The sequence below is a fragment of the Maniola jurtina genome, chromosome 12 (assembly GCF_905333055.1).
Source record: "Maniola jurtina chromosome 12, ilManJurt1.1, whole genome shotgun sequence".
NCBI classification, from domain to species: Eukaryota; Metazoa; Arthropoda; class Insecta; order Lepidoptera; family Nymphalidae; genus Maniola; species Maniola jurtina.
In genome coordinates this window covers 385,072-406,104 of record NC_060040.1, presented here as the reverse complement: position 1 = coordinate 406,104, position 21,033 = coordinate 385,072, and the positions used below count along the sequence as shown (strand labels likewise).

At 35.9% G+C, this 21,033-nt stretch overlaps 3 protein-coding genes across 3 annotated transcripts in view; 2 read left to right on the top strand and 1 right to left on the bottom strand.

Moving 5' to 3' along the window:
* Positions 1–126: 126 nt before the first annotated feature.
* Positions 127–6,752, top strand: LOC123870272 (solute carrier family 22 member 3-like). Its single transcript, XM_045913502.1, has 8 exons — positions 127–542; positions 2,022–2,320; positions 3,261–3,495; positions 3,737–3,992; positions 4,066–4,391; positions 4,465–4,759; positions 5,859–6,040; positions 6,538–6,752. Exons 2-8 carry the CDS (start codon positions 2,085–2,087, stop codon positions 6,703–6,705), a joined length of 1,698 nt encoding a protein of 565 aa, XP_045769458.1. The 5' UTR covers positions 127–542; positions 2,022–2,084; the 3' UTR covers positions 6,706–6,752.
* A 493-nt stretch (positions 6,753–7,245) lies between these two features.
* LOC123870273 (organic cation transporter protein-like) lies at positions 7,246–20,968 on the top strand. The gene is made up of 7 exons (XM_045913503.1): positions 7,246–7,719; positions 8,132–8,366; positions 9,116–9,371; positions 9,755–10,083; positions 10,754–11,048; positions 11,477–11,658; positions 20,556–20,968. Exons 1-7 carry the CDS (start codon positions 7,502–7,504, stop codon positions 20,724–20,726), a joined length of 1,686 nt encoding a protein of 561 aa, XP_045769459.1. The 5' UTR covers positions 7,246–7,501; the 3' UTR covers positions 20,727–20,968.
* The window catches only part of LOC123870278 (organic cation transporter protein-like), a 41,299-nt gene continuing 40,625 nt past the window's right edge, over positions 20,360–21,033 (bottom strand). The window contains exon 12 of the mRNA XM_045913507.1: positions 20,360–20,370. The gene's annotated coding sequence lies outside the window, so the exon portion shown is untranslated. The remainder of the gene's footprint in view (positions 20,371–21,033) is intronic.

Genomic DNA, 21,033 nt, shown 5'->3' with positions numbered 1-21,033 from the left:
AGTCCCATTGAGCAGTAAGTACCTACATACCTACTACATGGAGGTTTGGAGGTGTGAGGGAGGTTACTGTACTCTGACGATATTTTTAACGTAGGAACTTCAGTAATGTTTTGACTCTGAAAGCGATAACACCGAAACGTAGCTTCATTTATTTTCAAGGTTATTTATTATTCACGCCGTGAATTACAATGTTATGGATTATTTCAATGTTATGGCCGGGTTTATCTGATATCGAGCGTTAGATGAGATAACAATGCGTAATTCGTGATACAGATTTGCCTCGCGTGTTAAAATACGTAACATACTACTATATCGATGAATATAACATGTACTCGTATGTTTAGCGGTTAAGTCAATTCGCGCGTCATAGTTTTATGTGTGCTAAAGTGACTAAGTGAGATTAACATGAGATTGACGAGATGTGTTTAGTTACTTTACTGTAGGTATAACTTACAAGAAGGAAGTCTTAGTGTCGTGTTGTTATTTTCTATGTAACGTTTCAACTCAGAGTGCAACGGCATATTTTGTAATGTAATATTTTTGTAAGTACCTACATTTTGACAATTTTTTAACGTTTTGGTTGTTTTTTAGGTTCCGTACCTCAAAAAGAAAAACGGAACCCTTATAAGATCACTTAGTTGTCTGTCTGTCTGTCTGTCTGTCCGTCGTGTCTGTCAAGAAACTTATAGGGTAGGTACTTCCCGCTGACCTAGAATCATGAAATTTGGTAGATAGGTGATCTTATAGCACAAGTACAGGAATAATTAATCTGAAAACCGCGAATTTGTGGTTACATCATTTAAAAAAAATTAAAACGTGTTTCAATTTTCAAAGTAAGATAACTAACTATACCAAGTGTGGTATCATATGAAAGGGCTTTACCTGTACATTCTAAAACAGATTTTTATTTATTTTTATGCATAATAGTTTTTGATTTATCGTGCAAAATGTTGGAAAAATACCCGAGTACAGAACCCTCAGTGCGCGAGTCTGACTCGCAATTGGCCGGTTTTTTTTTTACATTTAAACGGTATTTTTATGTATATCATTAGAGTTACATAAATACGTAATGTTGAGTGTGTCGAGTGACAAAAGTCATAATCATGACTCCATTTAGTTATTTCCTCCATGTAAAATTTTATAAGGTTTTATTCGCCAGCTCTTCATTTATCTTTACAAATCTCAGAAATCCAACTAACTCGGAAACATTGAAAACTATGTAGGTAGGTATCTATCTGTGTACAGTACCTACTTTGCGTTCTTGCCGTCTTCACTCAGATATCGCGTCACGGTCTGGGCCCAGGGGAGTTACCGGCAAAACAATAAAAAACCGGCCAAGTGCGAGTCAGACTCACACACTGAGGGTTCCGTACTCGGGTAATTTTCCGACATTTAGCACGATAAACCAAAAACTGTGATGCATAAAACTAAATTAAAATCTGTTTTAGACTGTACAGGTAAAGCCCTTTCACATGATACCCCCTTAGTGTCTAAGTTATTTCATTTTGAAAATTACGAAATACAGCACACTGACAGACAGACGGACGGATGGACAGCGAGGGCTTAGTAATAGGGTTCCTTTGGCAATTGGCACTTCGGTTACGGAATCCTAATAGGTAATAATGTTTCGGCAAGCAGTTTTGAAAGTCATGCTGTCGAAATCGATGGTCGAAACCTTCCTTTTTTTTACTTTAGAATTATAATAGTATAGGTATACTTAAACTGAGCATCTTGTACATCAACACCCACCCACCCACACACACACGCGCACACACACACACACGCACACACTCAGTTTTATTATTTTTGTTTTTTGCCTTTTGTAGGTATAAAAGTTTTTATTAATTTTTAACACCTACTTCGTTTTTTTGTTAAATTTTTGTATTTTTAACCGACTTCCAAAAAAGGAGGAGGTTCTTTAATGTATTATAATTATAATCATGTTACTTAAATAATTATGTGTAAGCAGGTAGTACACACATTTATTTAAATACGTGTAAATATTAAATTATTTGTTCCAGGGATGAACGAAAAAGTGTTAATAATAAATATATGTCAAATCATATCAAATATCACTATTTATAATGCCTGAAAAACATAATGATAGTGATGATGAAAATACTCCTAACGGAAAGGATCAAGTTGGAGAGAGGGCAAGCGGCGATTTTGAAAAACCAGCGAACTGCGATGATCTCGTCAGAAGAGAGCTTGGTGAATTTGGCTGGTTCCAGATGCGATCTGTCCTCATCATAATAATACCAATTATATTCTCTGGTATTAGAAACGATTACATCTTGTCCGCTGCCTCAATACCACACAGGTGCGGTATAGATAGTATTTTACAGGGCTCTCTCCGTCACTTACTCCATACAATCGTAGTCCCAATTTCATTTGAATATTAAACAACCAATGTCAATTAAATTTTGCAGACATATTCTAGAAACTAATAGCTGTGCCTATGGTGTTTTAGATTTTTCTAAAAACATGTAGTTTTAAAATTACAGGGGCTCAAAGATTTGTATGTGAATTTTTAAGACCGCGTATCTTTGAAACTGAATATTTTAACGGAAATCTGAACCACAGGTATATGTAGATATTAGTTCCCGGAACGTTTCTACAAAATTCCATTGAGTATGATTGGTTAGTATTCCAATGAGAGACGAACTAGGTTTGTATGAAGCGAGTGACGAAGAGACCACTCTTAGCGCTTCTACAGTAGGTACCATATTATAAATCAATCTTGGCTGAGTACTCAATACTTATAGGTATATTAACATTTAACAAGATACAGTTAAACAGCACAAAAACCCGACTACTACCCGCTAACTGCCTATAGACAGCGATAGATATAGTATAAAATTATATCTCTGTCGCTCGGTGTATTTTAACACTGTACTACATATATTAATATATGAACTCAGAATTTTTTCCTCTTTCATTGCATTCAAAAAAATTGCTCACCTCCAGTGTGCTATTTTGAATTTAATTTAAATAATGTTTGTATTATTATACAATATTATTTCATTCTTGTATACTTTTTTGGGTTTTTACCCTAAATAAAGAAAATTATTATTATAAATTATTATTAAAAAATATTATTATAAATTATTATTATTTGATATCCCACTCGATACAATACTAAAAAAAAATTTGGAGATCCCACTTTTTTGGACGTAACATCCATTAGGCCGATGTTTTTCGTATAAACAAATTAGTTACCTGTAAGTATACTATTTTCAAAAAACTTTTATCAATTACAGGTGTCGAATTCCAGAATGTGGCGAAAATAGCAGTTTGCTTACTTACAATCCGGATTGGATCTTGAACGCTGTGCCGGAGACAAAGTCAAGCTTCTCGAGCTGTGACCGATATGCTCCTATTGATTCCGGGACCAACGGATCCTTGGACTACTGTCCTGCCAGTCTGTTTAACCACACGAACATCGTTAGCTGCGAAGACTTTGTCTATGCAAACGATTATAGTGTAGTGTACGATGTAAGTATTGAAAAACAGTTTTAAACTGACTTGTCTATCTGTCCAAAGTCTTCTCTATTTTAAAAAATTCTCGTTTTTATGACCTATAGCTTTATGGACTTCGTGAATAATAATAATTTATTAGTCTTTAGAAATAGTTATTAGATACCATGTATTTTTACTATCTGTAATCCTTGTGAATATTATATTAAAAAAAAAATACATAATGAATATGACTATTATAATGTTTTTTTTGTTATAGTTTGACCTTGGGTGCAATGAATGGCTTCGAGCTTTAGCAGGCACAGTCGGCAATATTGGCTTGTTATTAGGATTGCCTCTAACTGGATATATTTCAGATCGTTTTGGCCGCAAAGTTGCTTTAGTAATTAACATATTTTCCTTGGGTCTTGTTGGTGTGATCCGAGCTTTTTCTGTTAATTACGCCATGTACATGGTATTGCAACTGGTTCAGACTGTATTTGGATCGAGTGTTTATTCCACGGCTCTTGTTTTAGGTAACATCTTTTTGGAAACATTTTTGTGAGCCATTTTCTTTGTTTGAAATTATAATTTTATTTTTGTTTTCAGCCACAGAGCTTGTTGGACCAAAATATCGCTTCGTCGGCGTAGCGTTACTGTCAATGTACTCCCTGGGGCAAGTGATGATGGGTGGAGTGTATTGGCTTATTGGTCCTTGGCGATACGCTACTTTGGCCCTGTGTATCCCTTGTTTATTCATGATTGTTTATTATTGGCTTTTGTCTGAAAGTATTCGCTGGCTCCTCGTTAAGGGAAGGTACGCTGAAGCAAGAAAGATAATAGAAACTGCAGCAAGATTAAATAAAAAATCGATCAGTGATAATTCCATGGAAGCTTTATTGAAACCTCAACGAGACCCTCTGCCTCGTTTACAGGTAGGTTTTATACAATTCAGTCAATATCAGTGACTTGACTATTCATAAATTCAGTGAGATTCTTTACGTTTAGGTAAAGAAAACTGGTTTGATGCGGACGGTGATACGCTCTCCCGTTTTATTGACTCGAGTATGTACGACTCCCATTTGGTGGATCGCGGGAACATTTGTCTACTACGGACTATCCATCAACTCGACCGGACTGTCAGATACTATGTATCTAAACTACATGTTGACTTGCGCTGTGGAAATACCCGGATGTTTCGCTGGAGCTTTCTTACTCACTAAGATTGGCAGAAAAGCCACACTGTCGTCGGGATTTTTCCTTAGTGCTTCATGCAGTATACTCTTCATCTTCATACCCAATGGTTAGTATTATATCAGTCATGCATCAATCATTGTATCTGTGTTGTATCTCGTTTATTTTCACTAATTAGATGATCTAGTTTTTATTTTTGAAAAAACATTTTAAACTTATTTTTCTTAATTAAAAGCATAAGCGCTATCAGAATTCAGATGTCTATTTTATTTGCATTCTGTATTTATGGACCATAAAATGAAAACATTCAAACTTGAATTTTCAATAAGAGCCTGTAAAGTGTGTTAACTCGAAATAAACTAGACTTGCAACGAATAGTATATTCGGCAGTATACCGAATACCGAATATTCGGCGAGGCCCCTAACCGAATAGCCGAATATTAGGCAAAAGTATTCGGCTGGATTTTTTTATTAAATTGGATTAAATTATGTACCTCTTTTATGTACCAATGACTACTTAATAAATGATTGTAAAAGAAATGAGAACCTTACCCTTCTAAATTTTGATTACCACAATAATTCAAATACATAGAATCCTCCATTTTTCCAATTCAGAAGATGATTATGTACTTGTGTTATGCACCAATGACTACTTAAATGATTATAACAGAAATGAAAATAATATGAATATATACGTAATCAATCGATTTTAATTTTTAATTTTACCAATTATTTCTCTATGACAAAATATATTATTTACTAGCCGATGCCCGCGACTTCGCCCGCGTGGATTTAGTTTTTTCGAAATCCCGTGGGAACTCTTTGATTTTCCGGGATAAAAAGCAGCCTATGTGCTAATCCAGGATATTATCTATCTTCATTCCAAATTTCAGCCAAATCCGCCCAGTAGTTTTTGCGTGAAGGAGTAACAAACACACACACACACACACACACACACACACATACAAACTTTCGGCTTTATAATATTAGTGTGATAGTGTGATTCGGTATTCGGCTGAATATAATAAAAGCAGCCGAATAGGCCGAATACCGAATAGTAACCGAATATTCGTTGCAAGTCTAAAATAAACTTTCTCTTTATATTTTTGAATTTAAACTGTGACTTGTGAGTCATGAGTGATAATGAGTGGAGCCGTCTTAAGTACACTTTATATTCACTTTTGTAATCGCATTTGTAATTATTTTAGGTATGTCTGTAGTTCGGCTGTTAACTTACCTACTTGGCAAGGTGGGCGTGACGATAGCACTGGCATCTGTCTACCTCTACACATCGGAGCTGTACCCTACGGAGTACCGACACACTTTTCTGGCGTTTTCATCAACTGTCGGGAGACTTGGTGCTATTGCTGCTCCATTGACACCAATACTTGTAAGCTGCATTACAGTACTCTAGCTTATATCCGCAACGTCTTCTGAATTCTGATTTATTTATGAATTCTGTGGTAACTTCTTGGTTATCACGATTAAAGTATCCTTTTGTTGGTCGATCGATGGCTCCTAGATTCATCATTGCGTTTTAAGCCTTCCTTGTAATAAAAAACTAATGAAACTGTGAAAAGGTATACCTAAGCAGATCCCCATTGCAATTTAATCCCACCTGGTATACATTCAGACTTGGGACATCCCTCAGACTTTAATATTATCTTAGTAGATATATATTTCAATACAAATATTAATTATCAAGAGTATGCCGTTAACTTTTGTCAAGGCGTAACGGATTTTAATACTATAATGTTATTTTTATATTACAATTTACTGACTAAGCGTATCAGCGACTCAATTCACCAGCTCTCTTCACTCTAGTCACTTTTTGATAATATTAAATCCTTTCATTTTATAGATCACAAATATCTCTAAATGTTTCAGGAGCATTACTGGAACGGCCTGCCGTCTGTGATGTTTGGTGCTATGGGCTTCTTCGCTGGTGCTATGGTGCTCACGCAGCCTGAAACTCTGGGAACTAAGCTGCCAGATACGTTTGCTGAAGCTGAAATGCTAGGAAAATCTGATAACAGACAGAATTCTGAAATCTGAATTAAGTGATCTTACAAAAATAATTTGGCCATTTTTGGGGTTCCGTACCTCAAAAGGAAAAACGTAACCCTTATAGGATCACTTTGTTGTCTGTCATGTCGCGGTCGTGTCGGGTCGGGTCTATCAAGAAAACTTATAGGGTACTTCCCGATGACCTACAATCATGAAATTTGGCAGTTAGGTATGTCGCATAGCACAACAAAAAAAATTCAAAACCGTGAATTTGTGGTAACATCACAAAAAATCAAAATGTGTTCATGAAAACCATGGATGTTTGAACATTACGAGTATATCAGACACACTGTCGCATTTATAGTATTAGTATATTATGCAATATATGGATATGGAGTAATATGGATTAAATATTCTCATCGTTATTTAAAAATAAATAAATGTTATTATATAGTGGGTCATAATGCATTTTTATTGCGAATACGATTTACCGGGTTTTATTATCATCATGTTGATATTAGATTATTTATCTTATTTCAAGTACCATCTTTTCTTGCTTAAGATTAGTGTTCGCAAATTCTGGGATAAACTTATCAGGTAGGATTAAGTCTAGTGGCGTCTACTCTTCCGTTCAATTTGAAATTTTTGGTCTCAACTTTACCTAACATTTGTGTGAGATACCTACTCCATAATTGACTGCTCTAATTTTTTTATTTAATAATGTCTTGATAATTTAAGACACAAATATAAGTGTAATTTTACCGAAAATTGGATAAAAACTACTTTGATGGCCTAGGCGTTTGTTTCTGTTCAAAACTCATTCTACAAGGAGTATTAAAATAAAATGCCTTTAAAGCAAAGTGGTGGTGATAAATATGATACAGATACGAATATTAAAGCCAGCTCTGTTGAAGAACCAATAAAATTGGATGATGTGTTGAGAAATGAGCTTGGAGAGTTTGGGCGGTTTCAGTTTCGATGTATGCTCTTAGTGGCATTGCCTATATTATTGGCGGCTTTAAAAAACGATTTCGTATTTTTAGCAGTAGCAACACCACACAGGTAAGGTTGAATATCCAAAATTAAATTATAAGTACTAGCTAAAACGTCCCAAGTATAACACGTGTAGTACACAGGTGGAATATGTTACTTCTAAATTGGGGTCTAAGAAGACTAACCAAAATTTCCGTGTAGTCCCGTTGGCCTTCTAATCGTGTCCCCGTTAACAGGGGCTACGGGGATTCGAATACAAGAGCTCGATTATAGTTGCATTTTTCATATGGCAGTCAAACAGTTTATCCTTTTAGGCCCGGTTGGATACCAGAGCAGAGATGTGTTTAGCACACATTACTGATAAATGACCTGAAAAATACATATATGGCTTTATCTGATTGGTCTGCTAAGAACATATTCTCTTAAGTTTCTTCACGAAATTTTTCCACTATTTTTTTACACAAAGTATAAATCTCTCTAGATGTCAAATACCAGAATGTGGTGAAAGCAGTAAACTGCACACCTACAATCCTGACTGGATTGTGAACGCAGTACCCGAGACGAGTTCAGGGCTCAAGAGCTGTAGCAGGTATGCTCCTTACGCTGCTGGAATCAACGGATCATTGGACTACTGCCCAGTTGGTCTCTTTGACCAGGGGAGTACTATTGACTGTGACGGATTTGTCTATGCCAATGATAATAGTATTGTGTATGATGTGAGTATAACAAAATATCCATACTTATTAATATCATAAATGCGAAAGTGTGTCTGTCTGTCTGTCTGCTAGCTTTTCAATGCCAAACAGATTAGCCGGTTCTTATGAAATTCGGTAGAGGGTTAACTTACATCCCGGGGAAGAACAAAGGCTACTTTTTATTCCGGAAAATCAAACAGTTGAAGTCGCGGGCATCATCTAGAATTTCATGAAGGGCAACTAGTGTCTCTTATGCTACATCTGTTAATACCATAGGTTACAGAAAGTAGATTCTACTGAGAAAAGCCGGAAAGAAACTCCGCAGTTGTTGTAACTTTACCAACTCGTATTATTTATGCAATGCAAATAGTTCAAACTGAAATCGAAAAATTAATATTCAGTACTATAGCTGGTACTCTAATGTAAATATTTTTTGCTATTATATTTCCTTAAGGCTGTCCTGCACTTTCTTGAAATCAACCATTAACTAGCGCGTGGCTGCAATCTCACCTGCTGGCAAGTGATGATGCAGCCTAAGATGGAGTGCGTTTGCCTAGAAGACGTGTATCACTCTTGACTCGAAAGTACCTACCCATAATAACCGAATCCTAATGGTTCGAATTAAAATCAATGGAATATCCTCGCGACCACAGAAATTTCAAACCCCTAATTGTTCTACCGCCTTAGGGATTGAATTTTCAAAATTTATTTTTAACTTTTAACCTTTTGTTTCTCTTATTTTATTATCTTTTGTTTCTGTTGTGTTTTAGTTTGACCTTGGCTGTCAAGAGTGGCTTCGCGCGTTGGCAGGCACAGTAAGCAGTCTTGGAGTGTTACTGGGGTTACCGCTGTCTGGGTACATCTCAGATCGATTTGGTCGAAAGATAGCTCTAGTGTTCAATATTTTTAGTTTAGCGTTCGTTGGTATGGTCAAAGCTTTTTCAGTAAATTACACTATGTTTATGATTCTGCAAATTATCCAGACAGTGCTTGGTTCAAGCGTCTATGCATCAGCATATCTTCTTGGTAAGCTTTTTTTAGTCTTTTTTATTTTGAACTAGCTAATATGTGGATTAAGGTTTTTAAAAATTCTATTAACTTATCGCTTTTCCGGGATAAAAGTAGCGTATATCACTCTCTAGGTCTTTTAATATATCCATGCAGAAATCACATAGATCCGTTGCTCCGTTACCATGTGATTGCAGGTAAACCAACAAACCAAAAACAAATACTATTTCGCATTTATAATAATATGGATTATTTTTATTTTATTACAATATATTTTTAAATTGATATTATTTAGTTGTTAATAAATCGTACTAGATTAAATTATAATCCATTGAATTAAATTAAAATATGATATTTTGGTTTTCAGCCTGCTCCAATAATCGTAATAATTTATTTTCCAGTGACAGAGTTTGTTGGACAAAAGTATCGAGTCGCTGCGAGCGCATCTGCAGCTTCTATGTACTCGATTGGCCAAGTGTTGCTTGGCGGAATATATTGGCTTATTGGTAATTGGCGTTACACTACATTGGCCATATATGTTCCAGGCTTGTTCTTGATTGTATGTTACTGGTTTTTGCCGGAAAGTATCCGTTGGCTTCTTTCAAAGAAGAAGTATGATGAGGCGAGAAAGATACTGGAAACTGTAGCAAGGGTAAATAAAAGAACAATTAGTGAAAAAACTATGAAAGCTTTGTTGAATCCTCCGCAAGCTCCTATTCGACATTTAGAGGTTTGTTACATACATACAACCTTCATCTTGGCTCACGTTTTTCTAAACTATGATTATAGAATAGAATGGAATAGATTTTTATTCCAATGAACAAGTGCTTTTGAATCATTAAGAATTTACTACTGGTTTGGAATGCTACGGAAAATTCAGTAAGAAACTCAGCGGTTGCTCTTTTTAAATTTTAAATTTACAATATTACGGTATATTGTATTAGCAATTGCTCCCCAGCATATTTCTGGAGCGAATCAAATCCACGTTGTTTTATCATTTACATAATCTTCGCTTGCTTATATAATAATTATATTTGTATAGTTTTAAAAACTTGTATAAAGGCATGTCTAAAGACAGTAGAATTCTGTCATAAAATATTAGGTACTCATTTCAACAAATTACTTCCCGAATTCTTTAAGACGAAGGGTAGGAGTTTTATAACGATTCTAGTTACCAAGTACACTTTGCGTGTAAACCGCCATTTTTTTTGTAACTGAGAATGTTGACGTACAAAAATTCTATTATGTTTTTTGTAAATATATTGAGAAGCTAGGTACCTATTTACTGTAAGAATATAATTTTAATTCCCTATTTCTCTCGCAGAGAATTAAAAGCCAATCGGTGTTATTACTTACCTGCCGCTTTTCCTTATTATACTATCAGTAATTTTATGTTTCAGGGATCGAAACCCGGTTTGATCCGGACGATACTACGCTCTCCGGTTTTACTAAGACGAGTATGTACAACACCTTTTTGGTGGATTGCCATGATTTTTGTCTTTTATGGACTATCTATCAACTCGACCGGACTTTCTGAAACCATATACTTAAACTACATGTTGGCCTGCGCTGTGGAACTCCCTGGTTTCTGCGCCGGTTTTCTATTACTGGATAGGATCGGTAGAAGAGGCACACTTTCTTCTGGATTCTTCTTTAGCTCCATATGCAACATTCTGTTTATTATAATTCCGCGTGGTAAGTTAACACGGCTATCAGTATTATGGAGCGAACAAAACGGTGTAATTGCACGAAATTAAATTATAGAGGAGGGGTAAAAAACCGAATGTAAGCGGTTGAAACCTATATTTATACCGTTTTAATCTAGGTAAGTCACGAACTTTGAACTCAGTTTATTCAATTCCTTCTAAAAATTACTTTACTCTATGTTCCCACTGTTCCCGTTAACGGGGACAAGGCTGACGGGGACAACGGGACTACACAAATTTTGCAGCACAGTTTTAGGCTGTTTAGATTTGAAATGAGTTTTTTATTTAGTGATCGGGATTCAGATTTATAGTACTTATTCAGTGTGCTCAAAAATCACGGGTCAAACTAAAAATAATTTTTATCAGTTAAGTGCAACTACACCATTTTGAAAATCTTTATTAAAATAACATTTTCAGGTATGTCCACATTTCGGTTAATAACTTACCTTCTGGGAAAGTTCGGCATAGCAATGGCGATGACTTCCGTGTACCTGTACACATCAGAGCTGTACCCTACGGAGTTTCGACACACTCTGCTCGCCTTCTCCTCAATGATTGGAAGGATTGGCTCTATCGTTGCACCACTTACACCAGTATTTGTAAGATACATGTCTATTTTTCTTTAACTAAGTATACAAATAGTGTTTTTAGTACCGTGGCTAAGTGAATTGGCCTAACTTAATATAAAAAAATTGAATCGAGAAATTATTGTTTGGAAAAATTCGCGAACTGGTAGTAGTACCCCGCCGCGTCACTCTGTCATAGAACAGCGTGGATGTCACGGGGCGCGTGGCCACTACTAATGATTCTCACAAAGAGTAGGACAACTTTGTGAGAAAACCGTGTTCCTTGCATCCCTTTCAAAATGAGAAGGGTTTAGCCATAGTCCACTACGCTGGCCAAGTGTGGATTGGTGGAGAACTTTAAGGTATGCAGGATTCCTCACGATGTTTTCCTTCACCGTTAAAACAAGTGATATTCAATTGCTTGTATAATAAAACTTCTCCCTTAAATCAATATTAATTATATTTTATATTACTTGATTTATATACAGCTTGTTTGTTACTTAAGGAATACACTTCTTCACAATTTATCTCTTTGAATGATTAACAAGAACTAACTTAAAAGTAATCAGTCGTCCGGCTTTAATATCCTATTTTCCATTCATTAAATTACTGAACTGAGAAGAGTCTGTGATTGGACTGAACTTAAACTGAATTGACCAATGGGAACCTCTTAAAATTCCATCCAATGAGATTCTTTCCAAAATTCAATGCAGTTGTAAAAACAAGTATGTGATTTGACCGAAACAACAAATTATTTACGTCAAATCACACACTCTCATTTTTCTAATCCTAACGAAATACTGAATTGACCAATGAGATCCTCTTAATATTCTATCCAATGAGATTCCTGCAATTTTATAAAAAGTATCTGATTTGACTCAAACAATAAATTATTCAGTCAAATCACACCCTCAATTTTAAAATCATACCGAAACAATGAATTGACCAATGAGATCGTCTTAAAAATCCGTCCAATGAGATTCTCTCCAAGCTACAAGTAATTGTAAAAAAGTATGTGATTTGACCAAAACAATAAATTATTTAAGCCAAATCACACACCCTCAATTTTAAAATCATAACAACATACTATTATTTGGAAAATCATGACATTCGGCCATCGGACACTGTGTCGCCCCCTGGCACACACAATCATAAGTTGTAATTTTACCTAAATCATGACATTTTATTTTCTTTACAAAACACTATTATTACATTTTCCAGACACAACATATAGAAATAATTTCAATTTAATAATAGGCTAGAAATAAAATCATCTATTACGCTTTTATCTATTAACATTACGCTTTTCTTAGAACACTATTGTAAAGATAATTACAATTTCGTAATAACATAGAGAATAAAATCATTTTATGTATATTTCACTCACACAAAATCAAATTTCTATGTAATTAAAACAACAAAACCATTGAACATAACATTTTCCTACTTATTATATTATTATAAAGATAATTACAATTTATTAATAACAAAAATCAATTAATCATCTTTGTATAAATAACACAGTAAGAAGTAACAGTAATACAATAAGAAGAAATATATGGAAAGAATTTACCTAATTTACATAAAAATTATGGATTTTTTCAAGAGCTTGCATTAATGAAAAATACAAAAAATAAAGACAAACCGGGGGGGGAAGGCCTTATACCCAAATATGGGATCCTTGTCTACATTGAATAGTGATTACCTACTCGAACAAATAATTTCACAATAATAATATATGTATGTATATTTTAGCGATAGATATAAATGTAGGTATATACTAAGTAGTTTTAACCATTTGTAAACTAACAATTTTACTAACCAACACTGTAGGTACATAACATAACATATGAACACACACACGTACAAAACAAAATTATACTTACTAACAAAACTAACATAAAATAAAGGTAAAATAGTAATAATAAAAACAAAAATAAATCAATCATCCTTGTATAAATAACACTACTCAGCGTCACTTTTACCAGCGCCGTCAGAACTACTCTCGTCGGAGCTATGTAATTCTAAAGCTTTTATATGAATCCAAGGTCGGATTCTATCAGCCGCAATGACAGTTTTATAAAGTTTGCCTTTCCTAATGAAACCGGGAATATCTGTTATTCTATAGCGGTCATTGCCTAGAACTTCAGTAACTTTGTATGGACCCACAAACTTCGACAGAAGCTTTGTACTTTTCTTATCATTATCAAAATTATTTCGAGAAATTTTCACTAAATCACCGACGTCATATTTAGTTGCGGGGATTCGACCTACATCATGTTTTTCCTTTTGTTTTACTTGGTCTTTCTTGATATTATTACTAATTTGCTCTCTAACTTGTTGTAAATCTAATTTATTATTCAAACAGTGTTCGGTATTAAGCTTATTTGATAAAACATCGCGTAATTTAATTCCAAACATAGCTTCTGTCGCAGTTTTCTGTGTTGAGGCATTTACAGTGTTGTTGATGCCCCATTGAATTTTACTCAGACACTTGTCCCAGTCGCGTTCATGGCTTGCAAAGTTTTGCGTTGACAATGAGTTCAAGATGGTTTGATTAAACCTCTCTGCTTGTCCATTAGCTCTGGGACAAGCTACTGCGTTCAATATATGCTTAATACCAAGTGTCTTACAAAAGGTCTGAAAAGCTATTGATGTAAAACTTGTGCCTCGGTCAGAAACAATTCTAGCCGGAACGTTGAAGTCATAAAATATGTTTTCTAAAACTTTAATTGTGCTTTTGGTTTTCAAATCTTTTACCGCTCTTACGAAAACATATTTTGTAAAAGCGTCTACTACCGTTAAGATGTGGGTATTACCATTTTTACTCCTAACAAAAGGCCCAAGATGATCTATATGAATCGTGTGGAATGGTATTTGTACTTTTTCTATTGGGTACAAATGACCAGACTTTTGTCTTGACGCGTTATCTTTATTATAAGCACACTCTAAGCATGCTTCAAGATACTTTTTAACAAATTTTCTTAGTCTAGGGAACCAGTATGAATGTTGTATTCTTTCTAGAGTTTTTGTATACCCGAGATGGCCAATTTCATCGTGGTTGGCCCGACATATTTGCCATCGAGCACTTCTCGGAACAACTAGACATAGCCTATCATCTACCCTCCTATACACGGCATGGTCTCGTATAACATAACTGTTACGAATGTCCTTGCTTTCTTGGTCATTTTCGGGCCTGAGAATTTTGAATATGCGGGATATTTCGGGATCTGCTAATTGTAATGATAAAATCCAATTTTCTTTGCTTATAGCATATACGCCAACAGAGGGACCATTATCTGGTTCCACAGACAATCGGGTGTTTCTGCTTAGTGCATCCACATGTGACATTTGAACACCAGGTCGATATTCAATATCAAACGTGAACTCACTCATATGCAACCACCATCTCGCTATCCGCGGAACGAGATCTCTCTTGGTTAGTGTAGTGCGTAAGGCAGCACAATCTGTGTAAATTTTGAAATGAATGCCTAGCAAATATACGCGGAATTTCTTTAAAGAACATACGACAGCTAGCGTTTCTAGTTCGTAGGAATGCAAGTGTTTTTCTTCGGGAGTAGTCTGCCGGCTGAAATAAGCGACTGGTTTTAAAACTCTAGCGTCCTTTTGCCATTGCATAAGTATACCTCCTACACCTAAAGCACTAGCGTCAGTGTGGAGTTCTGTCTCGAGCGTGGGATCGTAAAGAGCCAAGACAGGCCTACTGGCCAACCTATCCTTCAAAGTTGAAAATGCCTGGTCTTCTGTGTTGGACCATCGCCAAACGGAGTCCTTCTTTAACAAAGATGTTAATGGACGAGCAATCTCTCCATAACCCTTAATAAATTTCCTAAAATACCCAGTCAAGCCTAGAAATTGGCGGACCTCATGAGCATTTTGTGGTGCTGGGAATTCCCGAACTGCCCTAATTTTTGATTCACTCGGCTGAATGCCTCGTGGAGAAATTTCATAACCAAGATAGCTGACAGTGTTATCAAAGAATCGACATTTGCTCAGCTTTAAGGTCAAGCCATATTGTCTAAGAAGTACTAACACGTCTTCTAGTCGTTGGAACATTTCATCAATACTTTTTGCGGGAATTAAAACGTCGTCTAAATAAGCTAACGCGTATTCAAACCGCCTGTTTCCGAGTATTTTGTTTATCATTCTCTGAAACACGGCTGGTGCATTTGCTAGACCAAAAGGCATTCTTTTAAATTCGTAATGCCCATCGGGCGTAACAAAACCAGTGAGATGTTGACTTTCTTTGGCCATGGGGATTTGATAATACCCCGAAGCGAGATCAAGAGTCGTGAAGAAACTATTGCCACTGAGATTTGAAATTTGATCTTCTATAAGCGGCAACGGAAAACGATCCTTAATAGTCTTATTATTCAAAGCCCGAAAGTCTACGCACAGTCGCTGTTCCCCAGTTTTCTTTTTTACCATCAAAATCGGGCTGGCATAGTCGGACTTCGATTCCTGAATAATATCATTTTGAAGTAATTCGTCAATAGTTTCTCGAACTTGTTCTCGTTCATGATGTGACAAACGATATGGACGGTAAACAATTGGCTTATTATCAGCTAAATCAATCTTCATATCTACATCAACCGCGCAACCTATTTCAGTAAGGTTTGTAGCAAAACAATCGCGATAGTTTTGCAATAACAAGTACAATCTATCCAATTGTTCACTATCCAAGCCTGGTCCAGTTTTAATTTCGTTTTTATTAAGAGGTTCTACAGTAGATAAGTCTTTCACAATTTTATTTACATGACAGACTTTTTGCTCACTGAACGGAATGGCCCTAGCTATTAAAACGTTTGGTTTTAAGGTTATAGTATAAGGTGACAAATTAGTAATAACAACTGCTCCCTTGCCGTTAGTAATACTAAAAGCACCCTGTAAAAGACAAAACTCTTTACCTATTTCGATACTATTATAACCTTCGATGAACACGTCTCCCGTAAAGTTACAGTTTGAATGCACCGGGACAGTGCTGGTTTTTGAGACTTCCACCGTATTAGTATTGTATAGCTTCAAAATACCTATTGAATCCTCAGAAGAGGTTATATTTGGGCTTTTATAAAATGTAAGATTAGATCTGTCTTTTAACACGGTAATAAATGGCAATTCCGTAAAATTCTGTCCGATAATAAGCGATGTCTGCATGTGGACATCATCTATGACCAAAATCTCAATATCCGATTCAATTTCATCGACCCTAACAAACACATTTGTCTTGTATAAAGGTACCACTGACGATTGTCCAAAACCCTTAACTATTGGAACATTATCAAAACTCTTAACTACATTAAGATGTTCGGCATCGGTACTACGCAAGAGTGTACATTCGCTCCCGAAGTCAATATATGCTTTGAAAGACTTATCATTGATTACAACGGTTTTAAAGAATTTGGCGTTACTATCATTGTTAGAATCAATTTTTAGAATATTTTTCTCCACTGTACTCCCCACTTGACTGGACTTAGAATTCGAAGAAACACGGGGCTCTAATTTACACCCCTCAAAATCATGTCCTATACGATTGCATTTTTTGCACTTAATAATGGGCTTAGGGCACTTATAAAAAGGATGATCCTTATTTCGGCAATTGTAACAAGCAAATGAACTGACTTTAGTACTGTTAGAACTCGTGTTTGGGTTACCAGAGCTTGACCTTTGAGGTGTACGTTCATTTATCTTACTATTATGCAGTGGTTGGGATTTTTGAGATGCAAGAAAGCAAAGTAAATCTTCAGGCTCCAAACTATTTTGCGCCTGTGCCCCATTCCTAATCGAACGGTCGCTAATACCGTATATAATACAGTCAACAGCCTTTCGTCCACTAATTTCACATCTATTTAATAATCCTAGTTTATCATAAAAATATTCACGAAGACTTTCCCCACTACGTGAAGTGCGGTTTAACATTTCTTCTAAAAGACGTCCATAATTTTCTTCACTAGGGAAAGCCTTCCTGAGTTTAACTTGCCATTCATCCCAAGTGAAGACAACTGTTGGCAGTGCTTCAAACCATTTTTTAGCTAAGCCCGCTAACTTTTGCAAAGAGAAGTGTACAGTTTGATTCTCGTCCCATCCATATATAGCCGCACATTCGTTAACTTTTCGGAGCCAGCTTTCGATAGTTTGGACTTTACTTGACGGATTAAACTCCGGAATAACATTGTTAAGGTTGTTGTTATTCCAGGAGTTTTTGGAAGGATCTCTTGAAACATGCTTAACTAACTTCAGGATATCTTTAGCAGAAAGATTTTTTACACGCTTACGTATCTTCCTAGGTACAACCTCTTCGCTGGAACTAGATGGGGACGGACTTCTCCACCTAGCCTTCTTTTTGTTAGGTTTACGCGACGATCGCGCTGGCGTATCAGTTGGAGTACCGGGTTCTTCACCGGACATCATCACACCTCACTGAAATACGTATAATTTCAAATTGAAATTCAAATTCAAAAGATTTTTATTCAATTAGACTTTTACAAGTTCTTTTGAATCGTCAAAAGCATCTCCCACTAGTACCATTTAGAACATAATATAATTCACACCCCTTAAAATGCTTTCCATAAAATTTCATCAGTGTGGTATAATTGCAGTAACTTCATAGAACATATCACTTGACTTGGTTACAATTGTTAATAACAATACTAGTTGACTTTGGGCTACTAAGGTGTTCATAAAACAGTTTTATCCGACGACTAGTGACTCACTCAACAACAAGTAGCAACCATCACTACCCACTCAATAAACCAGTGAAGCCACTAGTATGCCCCCTAAACTATCATAAACCGACGACCAGTGACTCACTCAACAACCAGTAGGAAGCATACCCACTCAATAAAACAGTGAAGTCACATGGTTCGCCCCCTAACATGATCCGACGACTAGCGGCTCACTCAACAACCAGTAGGAAGCATACCCACTCAATAAACCAGTGAAACCACTAGCACGCCCTCTTAGCTAACATAATCCGACGACCAGTGACTCACTCAATAACCAGTAGGAAGCATACCCACTCAATAAAACAGTGAAGTCACATGGTTCGCCCCTAACATGATCCGACGACTAGCGGCTCACTCAACAACCAGTAGGAAGCATACCCACTCAATAAACCAGTGAAACCACTAGCACGCCCTCTTAGCTAACATAATCCGACGACCAGTGACTCACTTAATAACCAGTAGCAAACATCACTACCCACTCAATAAACCAGTGAAGTCACATGGTTCGCCCCATCATCCGGTGAACGATCATAGTTCACATATCAATCAGGCAACTTGTCATAAAAATTATTAGTAAGAATAACCTCACAATTTATGTTCACCTTGCATTGCTTGTAAGTAATTTTACATCAAAATTATCAGTAATATCAAAAATAATTAAGCAAAAATTACAAATAGAAAATATTATTTCTTTAAAAGAAGGTAGGTACCAGAAGATTACAACCATTGGTTCCCTTTAGCTCAAACATATCCTGTTCTATTGCAAGCACACGATATGTTCCGCCAGTATGTGTAACAATGCGTGCTACAGTACTGCTAGAGAGTAGCCCTAGCCACGTACACACACACACACTATTACACATAATTTAAACAATAACACATTATCAGAGAGTCGCCCTGAAGTCATGTGCAACGTCACGTAACCAACAACTCGTAACAGGGTACATTGTTTTATTCAAAGTGGGTAGAAGCAACAGAAAAATCACAATTATTGGTTACATTTAGCTCAAACATATCCCGTGCTATCGGAGGGTAGCCCCGACCAAGCACGTGATATGTCCCACCAATATATGTAACAACATGCGCTGGAGTACTACTAGAGAGTAGCCTTAGCCACGTACCCACACACGCTATTACACATATCCTAAACAACAACACATTTCAGAGAGTTGCCCTGACTTAATGTGTTGCGTCACGACTTATGTAACCAAGAAATCGTAAAAATAAAGTTGCTTAAAAGTGGGCGCTTAGCAATCGCGTTTAATTCTTTTAGTAAAATTAATTACAAGCAATTAATTCATTTGTATATTTTTGTTTTTCGATCACGTACCTTTTTTTTTTCCTGGATTCTTTGTCACTTCTGAAGTATAATAAAACTTCTCCCTTAAATCAATATTAATTATATTTTATATTACTTGATTTATATACAGCTTGTTTGTTACTTAAGGAATACACTTCTTCACAATTTATCTCTTTGAATGATTAACAAGAACTAACTTAAAAGTAATCAGTCGTCCGGCTTTAATATCCTATTTTCCATTCATTAAATTACTGAACTGAGAAGAGTCTGTGATTGGACTGAACTTAAACTGAATTGACCAATGGGAACCTCTTAAAATTCCATCCAATGAGATTCTTTCCAAAATTCAATGCAGTTGTAAAAACAAGTATGTGATTTGACCGAAACAACAAATTATTTACGTCAAATCACACACTCTCATTTTTCTAATCCTAACGAAATACTGAATTGACCAATGAGATCCTCTTAATATTCTATCCAATGAGATTCCTGCAATTTTATAAAAAGTATCTGATTTGACTCAAACAATAAATTATTCAGTCAAATCACACCCTCAATTTTAAAATCATACCGAAACAATGAATTGACCAATGAGATCGTCTTAAAAATCCGTCCAATGAGATTCTCTCCAAGCTACAAGTAATTGTAAAAAAGTATGTGATTTGACCAAAACAATAAATTATTTAAGCCAAATCACACACCCTCAATTTTAAAATCATAACAACATACTATTATTTGGAAAATCATGACACTTGTAACGCACATAACTCCGAAAAGTTAGAGGTGCGTGCCCGGGATTGAACTCCTGACCCTTGGAATAGGAGGCCGACGTTTTAACCACTAGGCTATCGCCGCTCCTTGATGTAAAACAGTCCTAAAATTTTCAGATACAATACTGGCACGGCCTCCCCTCTGCGATGTTTGGTGCTGTGGGCTTTCTTGGTGGCGTGTTAGTCCTCACTCAGCCTGAAACGCTCGGAACTAAAATGCCAGATACATTGGCTGAAGCTGAAATGCTCGGCAAGCCGAAATCCAAGCTGAAATCTGGACCCTGTTGATTGAGTTGTCGTTTATATTTCAACTTATTGTCGGCGCCGCCTACGTTCTACAAAATATATACCTACCTAAGTGACCGACTTTTGTCAAAAATATGTTATACAGATTGCAATAAAGTCGGCGAAATTATCGACTCGATATTATCGAAACATTGGCGGAGCGCCTTATTGAGTGAATACCATTTTTGGACTATATTATTTAATGGAGTTTTGAAAACATAACACATACTTTGTACATTATTGTGTATTCTTTTAGACATAAAAATATAAAATAAATAAATCAAATCTTGAATCTGTATTTTATTCAAGA

Coding starts and splice junctions, on each gene's coding strand:
- LOC123870272 (XM_045913502.1), top strand. CDS start 2,085: ATGCCTGAAAAACATAATGATAGTGATGATGAAAATACTCCTAACGGA. Junction 3,496..3,736: donor ATTATAGTGTAGTGTACGAT/GTAAGTATTGAA, acceptor TTTTTGTTATAG/TTTGACCTTGGGTGCAATGA. Junction 4,392..4,464: donor ACCCTCTGCCTCGTTTACAG/GTAGGTTTTATA, acceptor CTTTACGTTTAG/GTAAAGAAAACTGGTTTGAT.
- LOC123870273 (XM_045913503.1), top strand. CDS start 7,502: ATGCCTTTAAAGCAAAGTGGTGGTGATAAATATGATACAGATACGAAT. Junction 8,367..9,115: donor ATAATAGTATTGTGTATGAT/GTGAGTATAACA, acceptor GTTGTGTTTTAG/TTTGACCTTGGCTGTCAAGA. Junction 11,659..20,555: donor CACCACTTACACCAGTATTT/GTAAGATACATG, acceptor TAAAATTTTCAG/ATACAATACTGGCACGGCCT.